At 38.3% G+C, this 16718-nt stretch overlaps 1 protein-coding gene across 1 annotated transcript in view; it reads right to left on the minus strand.

Moving 5' to 3' along the window:
• CDKL5 (cyclin dependent kinase like 5) overlaps positions 1 to 16718 on the minus strand; it is a gene marked incomplete at its 5' end in the record, with an annotated part of 83215 nt that overhangs the window by 15678 nt on the left and 50819 nt on the right. The window contains 5 exons of the mRNA XM_084275185.1: positions 99 to 222; positions 2620 to 2725; positions 6039 to 7065; positions 9295 to 9455; positions 13853 to 13933. Of these exons, the coding sequence (XP_084131311.1) occupies positions 99 to 222; positions 2620 to 2725; positions 6039 to 7065; positions 9295 to 9455; positions 13853 to 13933 (1499 nt within the window). The remainder of the gene's footprint in view (positions 1 to 98; positions 223 to 2619; positions 2726 to 6038; positions 7066 to 9294; positions 9456 to 13852; positions 13934 to 16718) is intronic.

The following is a 16718-nucleotide window of genomic DNA, read 5'->3' on the forward strand; positions in this document are numbered from 1 at the left end:
GAAAGAAATAATAAAAGTGGTTTGGTGTCCCCGCCCCGCTAAAAAAATCCCTCTTTTTTCCTGCCATTCTCTACACAGCTGTGTAAATAGCAACTCACCAGGTGTCAAAGGTGGTTTGTCTCTTTGAGTGGTTTGCCACCGAGCTGCTGTCTGCTGGTAACACAGAGGCTCTGTTTGACACATTGTTTTCTATGTACGTACTCTCTGGGCGTGGAGATGGAACTGAACAGAGAAAGAGCAAAGAATGTACACTGAGCTCTGCCAAAAATCACATCTTTCAGCTGTCCCCTTCCACTTCACCTCTTTTACAGAAACAAGACAGCGAAGATACAGTCGTGCTTTATGTATGGCTGAAAAAATGCATGCTCTGTTCTGTTCAAGGTAACACGAGTTGTAAGAGGAGACCATCATCAAAACTTGGGTGAGTCGTTAATAGATTTGAGAAATTTCTATGGGCAAGGACCCACACATGTGATCAATATTTAAAAACAGGGAATAGATTAAAAGGTTGGAATACTGTTATTAAAGACACAAAATACTTTAGTTTACACTTTGTCTTCTCTTAGACCTTGAAAAAAATAATAAAAATAGTATCCAACCTGAAAAAAATAGCTTTGGATTTTAATATGACTAAGAGTAAAAGATTATTCACTGAAGATGAAAAGATCAAAATCAGGTATTACATATTTTTCAGACATACATACTGCGGTTTTGAAAATAAGTCATACATACCTAGAACATACATTTATTAGAAATATGAATATCACCAGAAATACCTGCACTGGATTAAAAATGGAGCTGACACTAATAGCAGCACTACCGCAGTATCACACCAGACTATTTATCAAAATTGAATCTGTAAGTTTTTGTTCAAGCTATAGTACTAAAGTATATGTTAATCATCTTTGCATTAAATCGCTACTTAAGAACTGCAGAAATATTAATTTAATTTTTTCATACAGTTTTTGCATTCAATGGTATCTTTATTTAAACACAGCATCGTTTTCCCAAAGCAATAATTAAGTGTGTGAACTAAAATGTATTTGTTTCACCGATAAAGAGGATGAAACCTCTACTTCATAATATGGAATTGAACACAACCCCAGACCTATCCTTAGCACATGACATATGTAAAGTTATTCCTCCTTGGAACATCCAATTTTACACGTGGTTCAAAGATTAATAAAAGCAATTCAGTATTGAGGATTCAGGATTCTCTGTTGCACATGCTACAAAGCCTTACGCTCAAAAGCACTGCTAAAAACAGTACAAGCTTTAATATTGCTTAGAGTCTTTTATATTGAGACACTGGTTTGGGTTGGAAGGGATCTTAAAGCCCATCTAGTTCCGATCCCCCTGCCATGGGCAGGGACACCTTCCACTAGACCAGGTTGCCCAAAGCCCCATCTAATCTGGCCCTGGACTCTGCCAGGGAGGGGGCAGCCACAGCTTCTCTGGGCAGCCTGTGCCAGGGCCTCACCGCCCTCGCAGACAAAAAGTTCTTCCTTACATGTAGTCTAAATCTAGCCTCTTCTATTTCACAGCCATTACCCCTCATCCTATCACTACATGCCTCAGCTTTCCTGCAGGCCCTTTGGGTACTAGCAGGCTGCTATAAGTTTTCCCCAAACCCTTCTCTTCTCCAGGCTGAGTAAATCCCAACTCTGTCAGCATGCCCTTGTAGGGACCACTCCCCACAGCTCCATGCTCTTAAGTTAGGGTCCCCAGAACTGGATGCAGGACTTGGGACACTGGAGGACATTTGCAAGGACTGGCAGATTTTAACATGTCTAAATCAGGTCATCAGCCAACTGATCCACCTGAGGAGGATCAGAGGGAGATTTGTGACTCTGCTTAAGGTTATTAGGTGACTCATAATCGAATTTTAGCTGATTGGGACTTCTTAAGGTTCAGGGTAGCCCCACAAGCCTCCTAACACTTGCAGGACAGTGATTAGCTACTTATCATCCTTGTCTTTTTTGAAAGGATTACCCAGGTTTAGCCATCAGGCAGCTGCTCAGAAATCACCATCTTCTATTCACCGTAATAGAACAGTATCTATTTATGTGTGTGTGCATATGTACATACACAGTCCTGTGCTGTTATTTATTCTGAACTGGGGTAACATAAGTGTTCTTTCGCTTGAAGGAAACACTGATCTTAAGGAAGTCTGAAAAACCAAACAAAAAAAGCATATAGGATTTGAGCAATGGAAAACTGGCATTGAGGTTCCATGAACCAGTGTCTGAAATAGATCACTAAGTATGTCAGTGTGTTTCAAGTACAAAGGTGTTTGATATAATGTCAATAAGAATTTAAAATGTGAATTGAAAGCCTTACAGAACCATTTACTTTGGTAATATTAATTTGTTTTGTTCTACTCTTACAAAGAGCTGGATATACCTCTCAATCCATGCGAGTTACCATTTGCAAGCAGATAACAAGATACTAATACAGTTACCACATACAACCTGGCAGGTCAACCCAGTCTCTGAAAGTGGGGTAACAATTCTTTTTCCAATCCAATTTTTTAGTTGTTCGTGATAGCTCTCTCCATCCATTTCTACCACTTAATTCATATTCCATGTTAAAATTCTTGCTTAATTTTGAAAGATTTACCTCTGTAAAAGCTGCCAACTCTTCTCGGAACAGGGTCATTATACAGAATTCGATTTTCCTTAGTAGATGCTCCATCTTCTGTGTGTGGATCATGATATGCTCCACCCTAAGCAAAAGAACAATCAACTATGTAAAATTAAAGACTATAAACTGATATTCTGCTTTTAACTAACATACATAAGGAAGAAACTGGAAACTTAACCAGACCTTTTCCTTTTATGTTATTGATAACTACCGATATCAAATCGCAGGCCACGTAATGAATTATTTGGTTTTGCAGCTTGTTTGCTTTTTCCAAAAAGACAAAAATTGCATTAACAAAATTTTGCCTGTTAGGTGTAATTTTAAAGACATGAATGTGATTCAGACCCTCATATTTTGCTATGAATGAAATGCAGTTGTAATATCTCTGGAGGAATCTTTTTCCCGAGGCCTTGTTATTTTAATTTCTGATAGAATCACCCTTCTACTGGCAAATTTTTAAAAGCAGACAGGAAATGTGTGCAATTTGAGATAAATTAGAACACTAAAGCACTATCTAAGATGTTATACATTAGTACATTGAGGTGCCAACACTCACAAAATCTACTGTATGCAAAAGAAGAGGTAGTAAGAAATCTATAAGCTAAACAGTTCAGACTGGAGAGGAAAAAATATCATCTTTGCTTCTAATTTACTCTATTGTCCTAAATACAGTACTTCTTGGAAGGCACTGTAAGCAAAAGCTTAAGTATGGCCTTAGAAACATACATATGTGTGTAATTTGACACTGAATATGACTTAACTCCACTCTTAAATGAGCCAGGTGCTGCAATTTTTCCTGCACCTGAATTAAAAATTTGGATTTCAATTCACTCTATGAGTGATTTTGCAAAATCTATTTTGCCTTTTACTAATGAAGATCTGGCCTCACTGTCACAGGTAAAACAACTTTTGGAACTGTACCAGAATGAGAAATGCACCTAAACCAATGCTTTAAACCACGGGTTGATTCTCCTAAAATTCACAAGATTTGATTAAATTACTACTTGCTTAAGGCACATCTTCTTTGTCAGCAGTTAAGCTACAAATGTGAGACAGTAATAGCAACTTATACTTGATTTTCTATTGCTTGCCCCCTTTTGTGTATGTATAATTTAAAGTAAAAAAAGAACCCTTAAAACAAAAAGTGGCATACTGAGACTTGAAAAGCCCCCAAACTAACACTGAATGCAAGGGGTTTTTTTTCCTCATTTTCTTTTTTTTCTAAAATAAGATTATAGCCTGGCAAACAAACAAATGGTTTTCTTTGAAAAGACTGGGTAGAACTAAAGAGAAAATCAATGAGACACTAGCAACATGAAGTGAGGAAACTTCACAAAATATGAGCAGAAAGTGAGAACCAGGAGAACTGAATGGCAAAAAAAATTAGGAAAACAATTAAAAAAATCTTCAAGAATATTCATGTTGTTACAGATTTTTTTTAGTTCAGTAATACTGGGGGAAGTTAAATTTTCTGATTTCTAATGCCAAATGTAGAAAAACACTCACAAATAAAAAGGAAGGGGGGAGGGCGGATAGGAAGGAGCCAAAGAATTAATCTGTGAATATGCTTTTACAAGGCATAAGAAGATTGACAATTTAATTCTCATTTGTTATTGAAAGTAGTATAAATAAAGAAAGAGCTATGTGAATTTACAGACTTGCCATCCATTTCATAAGAGTAATGTTTCTTTCAGGCTTCCCATGGTTTAAATGAAGATTTAAAAGGATTCATTGGAGGCTTAAGTTCAAAAGCACTGACCATGAGAGATATAGGCAAGTTCTTTACAAATGATTAGGCATTCCAAAGCAAACCAAAATCAAAACATAACCATTAAGCTACACATAAATTTTTCTAATTAAGATAAAAATCGGTCAACCAATTGTCAAAAGACTAAGAATGATCTGATAAAACCAATCTGCCTTTACATACATGAAATTAAAATGACTGTTAAAATTAGTGTCTGCTACACAATGCAGAAAACAATTCTAATGCTCTGAAGAATTCAACATAACATGAGCTTTTATTATCAAAACCTCAAATGTTGGTGTTATTGCCCTTCTACAGTAACATTTAACTTGATTGAAATGGGAGAAAGAAAAAAATAAATAGACAAAGTGAAAAAAAAACCCTGGCTTTGAAATGGGGCTGCACATAATCCTTTCTAAGTAGCTTGGTGTTTTCTTAGGCTTTTGGGTTTTTTTTTTCATTATATTGTATTTCTCCTGTTTCAATGAGTCCTCCTCTCATGTATGAATACATACAATCCTGAATGGAAGAGATATGGTAAATACAAAAACTGTAATATGACTTCTTTTCCTGACTGAAGAGGCAACCACTATCTGAAAATTCTTTTTTATGGGACTTGTAGACCCCTATCAAGTCAACTCACATATTTCTTCGATAAACTAAGTACACAGAGGTGTTTGTTTTTAGTCTGTCACAGTAAAGCATAAATTTTAGACTTTAAGTGATGTTTGCAGCTCTTCATCTTGCTTCCATTTGTCAACAAACTAGATGTTCTCTCCTTGAAAGTCACTTTATCACAGATTTATGTATCGAGAAAGAAACACTCAACTCTTATGTACTTCTCTCTGCACCATTCTGCTCCAATTTGGACCAATGTTATAGCTGTGTAAAGATCTGGGGACAAATACAGTCATCCTTGCAATTCTGATGTATAAACATCCCATAACTCAAGAGTTGTGTAAGGAATGTAAATCAACACCAGAACTGTCCCTTCCCTCTACCCATTAAATAACGCTTACGGTAAAATCCAACAAGGTAACCAGTAATTACTTGAAGGAGTCAGTGGCCTCTCCAACATAAAAGTCTCTAGACTACCCCAGTTATTTATCACACTAGTCAAGAGAAATATTGCAGGTTTTGATATTCCTCTAGCAGGTCACGGCATTTCAGCAGTTAACGTCCTGCTACAAGCAAGTGAAAGGCTCACTTCAAAAGTTAACATTGGCATTCACAACATAAAGACACAGAAGAAAAGCTAAATAAAAAACACAAACGAGAAGGCTAATTAAGCAAAACAATATGAGAAAAATTACATCAGACAACGTAACCAAAGGCTAGGAACTACTAATGAAATTTTAACTTCAGGGACAATTTTTTCTGTTCTCACATTTCAGTATTTCAAGAAAATGGAATTCATAGCTTGTTTCTTAGAATACTTTTAAAAATAGCCCCTGATTTTGTGCTTGAAACATTTAACCCTTCTGGAAAACACACCCAAGATCCCTTGCCTTACAAGACAAATAAATGGATAAATAAGTGCAAACAAGTGCACACACACACATGAGAGAGAGAGAGAGCAGAACACTGTCCCCCCATGAGGTAAAGAGAGGGAGGTAAGTCGTCCGTAACAGCAATAGTTTGAACTAACCCTAGTAGTATCTTCTGTACAGTCTTCCCGTGACGAGCCAACAGATCTTGTGAGTGACTTGTGCTGCACCTGTGGAGATAACAGTTGCAGGCTGTTTGCTCTGGCTGCCATCCCTTGCCCTATGCTTAAGCCACCCTCTGAGCCCTTTGACCTGACTCTGTCCCGGCTCACATACATAGAGTGTCTATGAGGGCGCTGCTGTGAAGAAAAAGGACTGGTATAACCTAGACCATAGGAAAAAGATTCATGTGGAGCAGAGAGAGAGTGGGAATGGCTTCCATCCATGTGATCTGGCAGTTTTAACTCCTCCATTGTTTTAGAGTGTCTTGTTGATGATCTTCGGGTGTCCAGGGTACCCTCGCTGCGATTATTCCTCCCGGACGGGCTGAGCAAAGTTCTGTTATCGCTGTGTCTCGGAGCAGTTGGACTGGTAGGAGAGTTCAAGTCCATGCAGCTGGATGGAAAATACCTGCTGCTGTTTGGTTCTGCAGCTTGGGCCCTGGCCTCAGAAAGGTTGCCCACGGATTTTGAGTCTGTCAGAACCCCATGGCTCTTTGACTTTGTCCGATACGAAGGACTCTTAGAAGACTGTGGGATAGTGTCAATATAGCTGTGGCGACTGTGCTTATCGCCGGGTTGGAGCGTCCCGGTTTTGCTCTGAGAAGTTTCCATAAACGAGTGCCGGTTCTGCTGAGACCTGGTGTTGGACTTCAGGTACTTTGTGCCCGGACCGTCAGAACTTTTTGGGTCCACATTAAAATCAAATTCTGTTTTTGCCTTTGTATCCTTTGGGCTGAGAAGATGTGGCATGTTATTATTGGTTAGATCCTTGTTGCCAGATCCAGGGGTGTTGCTCGATTTTTTTGCGTGCATCGGACTATGTGCAGCTCCAGGGAGGTTTCCATTTAAAAAGCTTTCATTTGCTGGAAGACCCTCTTCTCTCGGCCCGCCAACCCCTAGTGTCTGTATATCCTTGCTGTTTGATCTGTGGTGTGACTGCAAAGCAGAACTTTTGCTGGCTTGATTTCTACATTAAAATGCAGAAAGAAGCATTAATATACCATATTACATATTCATGCATTAATAACTTCAACAAAAGCACACTCATTTCAGAAGGGAGCTGACATTTAAAACCAAAAAATTAGCTGCAGCAAGATCAAATACTGCCAACTAGGCATCAAAAGTTCCACTACAATAACAGATTTGCCAGCGTTAGTACATTGCTGTTTCTTTCTGGTTACACCCTGATGGACAAACTCAGCTTTGTTCAATGGACTCTGATAATGAAAAGAATGAAGATATAAAATCCAATAATAGAAAATCCAGCCTATATTTACAGATCTACGCACATGTCTGTGTATTGTATGTGTACATCATTAATGCAAACGCTACATTCTGAGAAGACACCTGGCATATCAGAGTGAAAGTAGAACAATCAAGTACGTCAGCACTGTCAAAAAACCCGATATAATCAATGCTTCAGGCCATCTAATGCATGTCCGATTTGAGGGACAAAGGGAGGGAGGGAGGCAGGAAAGAGGATATTGTGCTGGTAAAGACACACACATGCAGTTAGCCTGAGCTCAGCACAGCCTACCAAGACCTGTAACACCAAACCCCAAACCAGGTCTACCACAGGAACCCTGACTTTCATGGAACTTGGCACTATCCCAGTAGTTAGCGCATTAACTCATCTCCAAAGCTGTCCCTGAAATGCTCTGCAGACCAGAATGACTTCCTGCAGAGCTACTTGGTGATGTCCTTAACCTCTACCCTACTTTCCAGGTCCTCTGGTTTGGGGATTATGGAACTGAGGTATGAGCTGGTTCTGCAAACATTCAGCCTGAATTTATTTGAGTAGGATTTATTATTGCAGGTTTTCTGGCAAAAACCCAGTTCTGCCCCTGGACCTAGCCTGGCACTGCAAGCCAGCCATAACTGAGCAGTGCAGTGACTGTACTTGTTGACTTTGAGGGACCTAGGCTGGCTATGAACAGAGTTCACTTATTTCTGTATCAAATCCATAATAACGTGACTCAGATGTACTACTGAGGAATAAAGAGAAGAGATAGCTGACTGCACAGACGAGTTTGTACCTTTGTTGACCTTGTTGATAATTATAATTGGGTAATGCTAGCCATTTTTGTACTGCAGATTTCTATAATAGCCATGTTCATGATCTAATTATGTACTCTATTACAGTTTCTAAAAATCTAGCAATTGCAATTGAAACTTAATTTAAAATTTTTTTTTGGTTAAAAGGAACCGTATTTTTTAAACACTTAAGAGATATAAGCAACCTAGTAATTTTAAATCAAGCAGCTAGGCAAGCCTTTGTATTAGGTAAGGACTTTCTCATGGGTCTAAGCTTTCCTTTCTGGCACCACATCTCTAACAGTAAAACTTCTATCCTAAATACCTATAAGGGCAGCTAAAGCTTTTCGGTGTCTAAAAAGAAGAGACTGTAAATGTCCTCACCCCAAATCTTAAAATGAGGAATGCTTTTTTGAATCTCACAGGAAGAGCTAAAGAAAAACATGCCTCTGAAATATGCCACTATCATTCTGCATATTTCAGAGGGCAACCTTTAGGGAAGCTTTTCTCAGAGGCGTACCTTGAGTTGTTGTACTGGTTTGTCCACCAGTTAACCCTGGACCACTGATGCATTAGGTGGCTTCTCCCAAGGTATGTGGGTCCTACAAGGGTGTCACTGAGCAAATACACCCTGCTTTAAGTTCAAGTAGACTAGACTTGAATCACAACTGCAACTACAGTCAAAATTCTGTTCATCCTCAATTTGAAGCATCATCAATGTGCACAATTTTCAGAACAATTAACTGCTAAAAATCTATGTGAATTTTGAGCTTTCAAGTGTCAAAGCCTTAGAGAGATTTGCACATGTAAAGCAGTGGTATAATTCCAAAGAAAAGAGCATTCCTTTGGAACCTCCAAGCCACAAAATTCCTACTGTTGTTCAAAAAGGCTAATTTTTTTTAAGATGGGAAAGCCAACTTATTTTTCCTTTGTCATAAGAGAAAAGGTCTTGAGTGTTGTGGGGTTTTTTTTTCCCAATACACAATCAGCCTGATGCAGAAAGTTAGCAAAAATTTCAGCTTGAATAGGTGCCATGGATCGGGATATATGCCTCATCTCATCTAAACTTTCAAAAGATTACTCTTCTTGGAGATGCTGCTGTACATACACATGGTAACAACCCACTGGCAGAGCAAATTTTGGGGGACATGGCTACTTTTACCTGTTAGATAATGTGTTGCTGTCTACGTGGTAAGGTTTCCTCTTAGCTGACCGTGAAGGTGAGCTTCCACAGCGATCCAAGAGCCTTTGGGTTTGAAACGAGGGATGGTTCAAACATTGTTCTGTCAAGTATCTGTCTGCTGGATCTAATTTCAGTAAGTTCTTTGGAAAACAAATCCCAGAGATTAAATGTTAGTATCTGCATTCAGCAAGAAGTGTAACAATAAAGAACATTATTTGGATAATTTTTAATCTCCAGAGTTTCTGTGGTTAGGTGTGTCAGAATAATTTCATGGTACATTAAACAACATATGACAAAAAATAACCACTTTCAAAATACTATATTCTACTTAAAATATGGAAGGCATTAAACTTGCTTATTAGGAAACCTATATATATATATACAGTGGATATATATACACATATATAGCTATAGATGTATGCTTAAAATATGTTCAACATTCAAAAATACCCGAAGGTGTAAAACTACCTATATGTGCTTAAAATACATGTGCTTAAAAAATGTTTTTCAGAATATACCTCACAACAGTATTGTTTAGAATGAAAAATAATAAATTTACTGGTAATATAATGGTACAAGGAAACAGGTTTTACAAACAAACAGAACAAGGGTATGGGAACCTTCTCATACAAACAAAAATAGTCTCTTAAAGTTAGTATTTTTTAAAATACAGAAATGTAAGAGTTCAGTTTTTGAGTTCTAGGGTTCAAGTCTTCTCATATTTTTTAAAGAATTTTCTAAACGATTTATAATGTATTCACAGTAACATTTGCCTTATAATTCTGTTAGCTCTGCTGTGATTCTGAACAAAGCCCCTATCTGACATGTAGAAAATATTTAATTACAAAAATAAAAAGCATTAGGCTGGGTATTTCAATATGCCTGAAAGGTTTCTTGCAGGAACAGGTCAATACAAAACTTATCTTGGAATATTTGAACATGCACAACTGTCAGCAAGGACAGAAGTTTGAACAACTATTAAATAAGAAAACCAGCACTATTTAAGGATTGTATAGGTTGAATAGAGAACAACTCTATGAGTGTATATGCACATAAGCATGGTTATACACACACAAATTGCATATCTGTGTACACATTAACATGGTGTTCCACCACTTGACCACAAACTGTTTTCCCCTTCACTTCAAAATGGAAACCAGTCAGGAATCAAAGCACGTGGCAAACTACATTCGGATGTAACTTGGTCATACGGCATGCATTTCGTCATTTCTCTAGTGACAAACTGTATACCCAATGATTAACCCTTTTTTCTGGTGCTCATCACTACAGTGGCTCAAATGTCCCAAACACACAGGAGAAGGCCACATGTGATTCCTCCTCAGAGGAGAGGATGTTCAGAGGCTTCCCTTATGTGCCTGTATGCTAACTTGCAGAGTCTGGGCTACAAGCACGAAGAACTGAGAGTTCATAAGTCTGGAAACCTGCTGGAATCACAGAGTAGTGTGACAGGATGGTCACTGATGGGTGCAGCTGGCTGCAGAAAGAAAGGGGGATGGACAGAGAAGAGTGTCACTCTACAGAAACTGGTTCCTGGATGGTACCAACTGCCAGCATGAAACAGAAGTTACATTCATTGACAGTTGTTTCTGGGTCAGGATTAGAAGGCAAAGAAACATTTGTGACGTTATGATGAGGGTTTCCTACCAACCACACTTTGAAGAGCATGACCAAGATGAAGAGGACGACTGTCTATAACAACAAGCAGAAGTCTCCTGATCACAGGTCCTCATCCTCATGACAGACTTCAACTACTTGGACATCCACCCTGTGTGGAAGGTCCAGGAGACTTCTAGGCTACATTGGTGGCAATTTGCTAGTGCAGCTGCTGGAGAGGCAAATCAGACAAGAGTAGGACTTCACTCTACTTGACCTGCTGTTCACCAACAGTTAAGTAGTAGGGACAAATCTGATCAGTGAAGACAGTCTGAGCTGTAGTGACCATGGGTTGATTACAGTTACGATTCAAAGACCTAGGACTTCAGGAAAGCAGACTTTATAGGGAATTACAGGGCAGAAAACTGCCACTTGCAAGAAAGGTCCAGGAGACCCAGTAGATTTTTAAATAAAATTTCTTGAGAGTTCAGGAATAAAGCATTTCATTTTATAGAAGACAACAAAATTTTGCATAAGGTCAGGTCGGCTAAACCAGGAGTTTCTTTGTTAAGGAAAATGGAAAAAGTGGGTGGAGAGTCAAGAAAAGGAAACAAAGGGAGACTATAAATGTGCTGCTGAAGCACTTCCACTTTGGAAGATCAGAGTCCAGTTGGACCTAAGATATCAAGGATAAAAAGAGGAGGTTCTAGTTGTAAACACAAGCTCAGAGAAAACACATCTGCTGCTGAATGGGGAAGACAGCTGACTGACAGATGATATGAAAAAGACTGAAATACTCAATGTTGTTTTTTTGCCCAAGTCACATGCAAAACCAGCTCCCAGGAGACAGGAGGAGAAGAGCAACAAAGCAATAGGGTCAAACAGATGCCTCTTCATTAATCTAGCCCAGAAATGCCCTTTAAATAGAGATAATCAAGAACTCACTACTTCAGCTGGCAGAAGTTGAATGTGAAGGGTGGGTTATTCAGTAATCTAGTAATCAGACCTGAGGTCCCTGGGAATGCAGATAATGAGGAACACACCAAGTATGGGTATGTGCCAGACTGTCCAGTGTCTGGAGCAAAGACAGGCACACAGCAAAATATTTGTGGCATTTGTAGCATGTGACTTAACCACAAGTCTCTTCTGTTCTCTTCTTGTAGTCTTCTGCTCATTCTTTAACAACATTCCGACTACATTAAGCAATGTAGGTCAAACAATATACCCACTCTACATAATTCCTGACCTTTCTCACCTTGTAGGGAGAAATATAGACAGAAATGTTGAAATGAACTACTTAGAGTGGAATGGAATTATTCGGTGACATATTATTCCTGATAATTCATATTCTTCATTTCACAAATTTGTAACTTTTAAATCACACCAAAAGAACCCAAAAGACATTGAGACATCACACAAAAATTAGGATAAAATTAAAACAAACCCTGCCCCACAATCAGAAAAATTATCTTTAAATTGCTGTTCTTCAGTATATGCTATTACAAGTTGAGCTACAACTGAACTATGATGCCAGAAAAAATAGTTTCTGTTAATTAGGAAATAGAGGAGAATGTACCAAAACAAACAACGGTATTCACCAAGGTCATGTGTACTCCATGAAACCATGATAAAAGCTATGCTGAGTCTCTTCATAAGGCAGGGAGATAAAGAGATTTGAACTGGTTGTGTTAAAGAGTTGAACAAATTTGGTGGATTTTTGCTGGCTACATCAATACTGCTAAAAGCCAGTAAACACCCAGGTATACCCCAAAGCAGACAACCTCTGGTTCTATAACAACTGGCACAGATGGGCTTGGGACCACAGATTTCATTTAGAGCTTCATATTTGTCCTAGATTGCGTTTAATACTTTGGTGGTACCCCTACAATTCTAAATCTGGGGTTTGACCCTATGACTTTTTTTTTTCCCACTAACTGTGGATGAAATAATGTGAAGGTTACCACAGTGATGTTTTTATAGTACTATAATAAGGATGCAAAGGTGTTATGTACCCAGGAATATGGCACAAATGCCTAGCACAAAACTTTACAGTTTGGTGGTTTTGAGGGGAGCCACCTTCTCCTGATCTGTAAGAAACTATTTCAGGACCATATCCTAGTTTGGCCACAGGTAACTAGATGACATATTCCAAAACAGGGCTGAAGAGGAAGTTAACATATATGCTGTGTAGAGCTGAAGGATAGCAAGCAGATTAAGGGCTCAGGGGAGAAAAAAATACCATGTGTCAACTTTGTCATGCTTATCCAACAACAAATAAACAACTCAAATCCACAGAACGTCAGGTTAACCTATCTAAATTTAGTATGGGTTGAGAGCTCATGCCCCAGCATTATTAAGGTAACCTGTGAACCCATATTGCTACAAACGATGGTGATTCTTTTGTCTGGACTATGTAGTTATCACAGACTGGTTTGGGTTGGAAGGGAGCTCAAACCAATTTAGTTCCAATCCCCCTGCCTTGGACACTGCCAGGGAGGGGGCAGCCACCGCTTCTCTGTGCAGCCTATGCCAGGGCCTCACCACCCTCACAGGGAAAAGGTTCTTCCTGATATCTAATCTAAATATGCCCTCTTTTATTTTAAAGCAATCACCCCTTGTCCTATCACTACACTCCCTGATAAAGAGTGGCTTACCAAATTATTATTAAATCAAATAATTTTTCAATTATCAAATTATTATCAATCAGTCAAATTTGAACAGACTCTCCAGGCATTTGCAAGGGATATTTTTCTGATTTCCTAGGAAATATCAAGCTTTGCTATAAAGAATGGTGATATCAAAATATCTCAAAAGGAAGCTCACAAGTACTTTTAAGATGTATTATATTAGGAAACAAAGATAAAAACTCACTTCACATATTTTTGTATAAATTACAGGCATAGAATAAAATTGATTTTCCTACCTTCATAAGATCAAGTAATACACCACTTAAAATTCCCAAGTATCTTCTCTCTAAAGATTGTGGATGATTGACTGCTGGAAACTGTAAAAATAATACAGCATAAATATACTGAGAATGTAAACAAGACATACATGAATACAGTGTTTCAAAAAATAGAAACCACACAGTGAATAAAGGCATGTAATTAATGGGAATGGTATGCACTGAAAAAGTTACTGGTTTATGAAACATTCTGAAACATATAATGAAACAAATAACTCTTGATGTAGGATACGAATCTAGTCAACCAAAGAAAGTATTCTTGATCACTCAGGCAGTCAAGGAACATCTCTCAAATGAGAAATAATCAACTTAGATTTATAAATGTGTTAGTGGCATTATGACTGACAAAACGTGGGAGGTTTAAAATAGATTCAGAAATAACGTATGATATATATATTTTTTAAAAAGGGTTTAAAATAGCTTTGAGAGAATTTGAGAGAGCAAGTACGCTCCTAATTAAAACAAAAAAACCACCAAAACCAGATGATTCCAAAATATTTTTGGTGAAAAGCCCAAAGGTTTAATGTTCAGGATTACTTCTGTGGTCATGCTGCAGTAAGAACTGGCAACACCCTGAGAACCAGTGCACACTGCCCGAGGGCATCTTTTGTCAACTAGAGTCTGGACAAAACCCGATCAAGGTGGTATCTGAAAATACCCTGCCTGGAAGGAACAGGACAGGCAGGGAGGATTTGAAGAAAGAAAAAAAAAATAGAGAATTGGGTATTTTTGCTTGCTTTGTGAACAAGACAAGGGTCAAATAAAATGCAGACTGAATCTCTTCTTTTATCAAATAAAAGAACGTTTCCTCAATATTTCATTGCTATAATGTAACGTCAAGTACAAGGGAGTTGAAAAGAAACAGACAACAGAGATCTATTTCCAGACTGTGGCACACAAACTGACAGCAAACAAAGAGGCAAACTGATTGCAGTGAGGTAACTCCAAATTTAATGGCTAAACACACATGTCAGTGTTTTCCGAATTAGAGAAAGTAAGGCTGGATTTTGAGCAGAGGCATAAAAATCCTTATGGATCCAGCCTATGCTGATTTTAGAGAACAGGACACATTTGAATGCTGGAGAAGTCTCTGGAAAAAACTGAAACCAAACCAAACCAACAACCAGCCTGTCGGCATTAACCACAGTTTATCTGAGACAATGCAACAGAGATCCAGCCACGTTGTTTGCAGTTCCCGGAGTTGTGGAATTTGATTACCACTACACAAGCGTTTCAGTTGCAGCCTGGCTGCATCCTGCACCCACATCCTACATATTTGCTAAAACTCTCCCTCTTCAGATAACACTTTGAAGCAAGAATACGGGACAATAGGAAGTGTGCTTGTCTCCCAGTCCATAAAAGACATGGCTCTATGTCCAAAATGGGCTCAAATCATACATAAAATATACCCCCATAAAATAGTGACTTATAGTTTGAAATCACTAAAAATACAAGAGAACATAAAAATTTCAAGTTAGTGATTAAGACAAATAGCAGCAACAACAAAAAAAATCGAAAAACATGAAGATAAACATTTCATGTGGAAGTTTGCTACATGAGAACTACATGCGTGGTCTGACATGTCATTCATCAGGAAGTCTTAAAAGAATTCAAGTCCTTTACTTTCATTTTTTGCGTTTTCCAGCTCTCACTTCTATCTAGTGATTACCAGAGTCAGGTGCATATATTTACACCTTCCTCCCTCAGATTAAATACGAGCTTCCAACCTAGGTTTTGAAGAGCAATGCAGCACAAACAGCCATTTCTGAAAATATATCTTATTCGGAAACACGATGTACTACGCGCGCACTGTATGTGCAGAAGTGTTAGACCGCTATGAACTGCTGCCCACTGCTTGCACTGGCATTACTTTTTCATAGATTACATTATGTGAGCTTTGAAGGGGAATGAAAAGAACATTAATTTGCATGTGTTTGTTTCCCAACAGTCCCTGTGTTTTCTTTTTACTTTGCTTTCTTTTGAAGTGGTTTACTAATGACTGAGAAGTTTTTTAAGACCAAGTCTGCTGTGTTGATTTTAGAGAGTGACTTATGTGAAAATCAAGGCTTCCGTGCTTCCTCCATTTTCTACATGAACCAAATCCCAAAATATTCCATGTCTTCATGTAGAATGACCATTGCAGAGAAGGTTTCACATCTGGAATGGTCAGGGAAACATGAAAATGTGCTAAAGCTATGAAAAGCAGAAAGAAAAAAAAAATCTATTCATTGGAATTATTCAGGAAAACCTCTGTGTGTGTATCTGTATATCCATGGAGGAAATGAGCAGGAAGGCAAGACAGGAAGTTTGCACACATGCATCTGTATACATGTGCATGTGGTACTGCAGGGTTCGTACTACAGTTTTATTTCATCCTGTGCTGCAATATGGTAGTACTCACAGTTACGTAATGTAGACATTCACAAAACCTAAACATACGGATAAACAATTCCACATCATGGGCTAGTTTCTATCTCGTGAACACCCAGTGCCAGATCCAGCTTGTAAATAGTAGTTTGCATGATCACAGCATACCTTCTCTCTGCTATGCAACAGAAAATCTTCCACTATTAAGCACTCTGCTACATTCGGAAAAGTGTTTTTTGAAGGTTGTCTTATAGCATAAATATTTTTTCCCATTAATTAGCTTTTTAGCATCAGCTTCTGAATCAGTAATTTTTGGTAGTATTTTCATGTTTAAGCCATTATTCCCAGACTCATGGAATCATTAAGATTGGAAAAGACCTCCAGGATTATCTAGTCCAACCGTTCCCCTACCACCTATATTACTTAGTAAACCACGTCATCCAACCTTTCCTTGAAC

Source organism: Gallinula chloropus (genome assembly GCF_964237585.1).
Source record: "Gallinula chloropus genome assembly, chromosome: 1".
NCBI lineage: Eukaryota > Metazoa > Chordata > Aves > Gruiformes > Rallidae > Gallinula > Gallinula chloropus.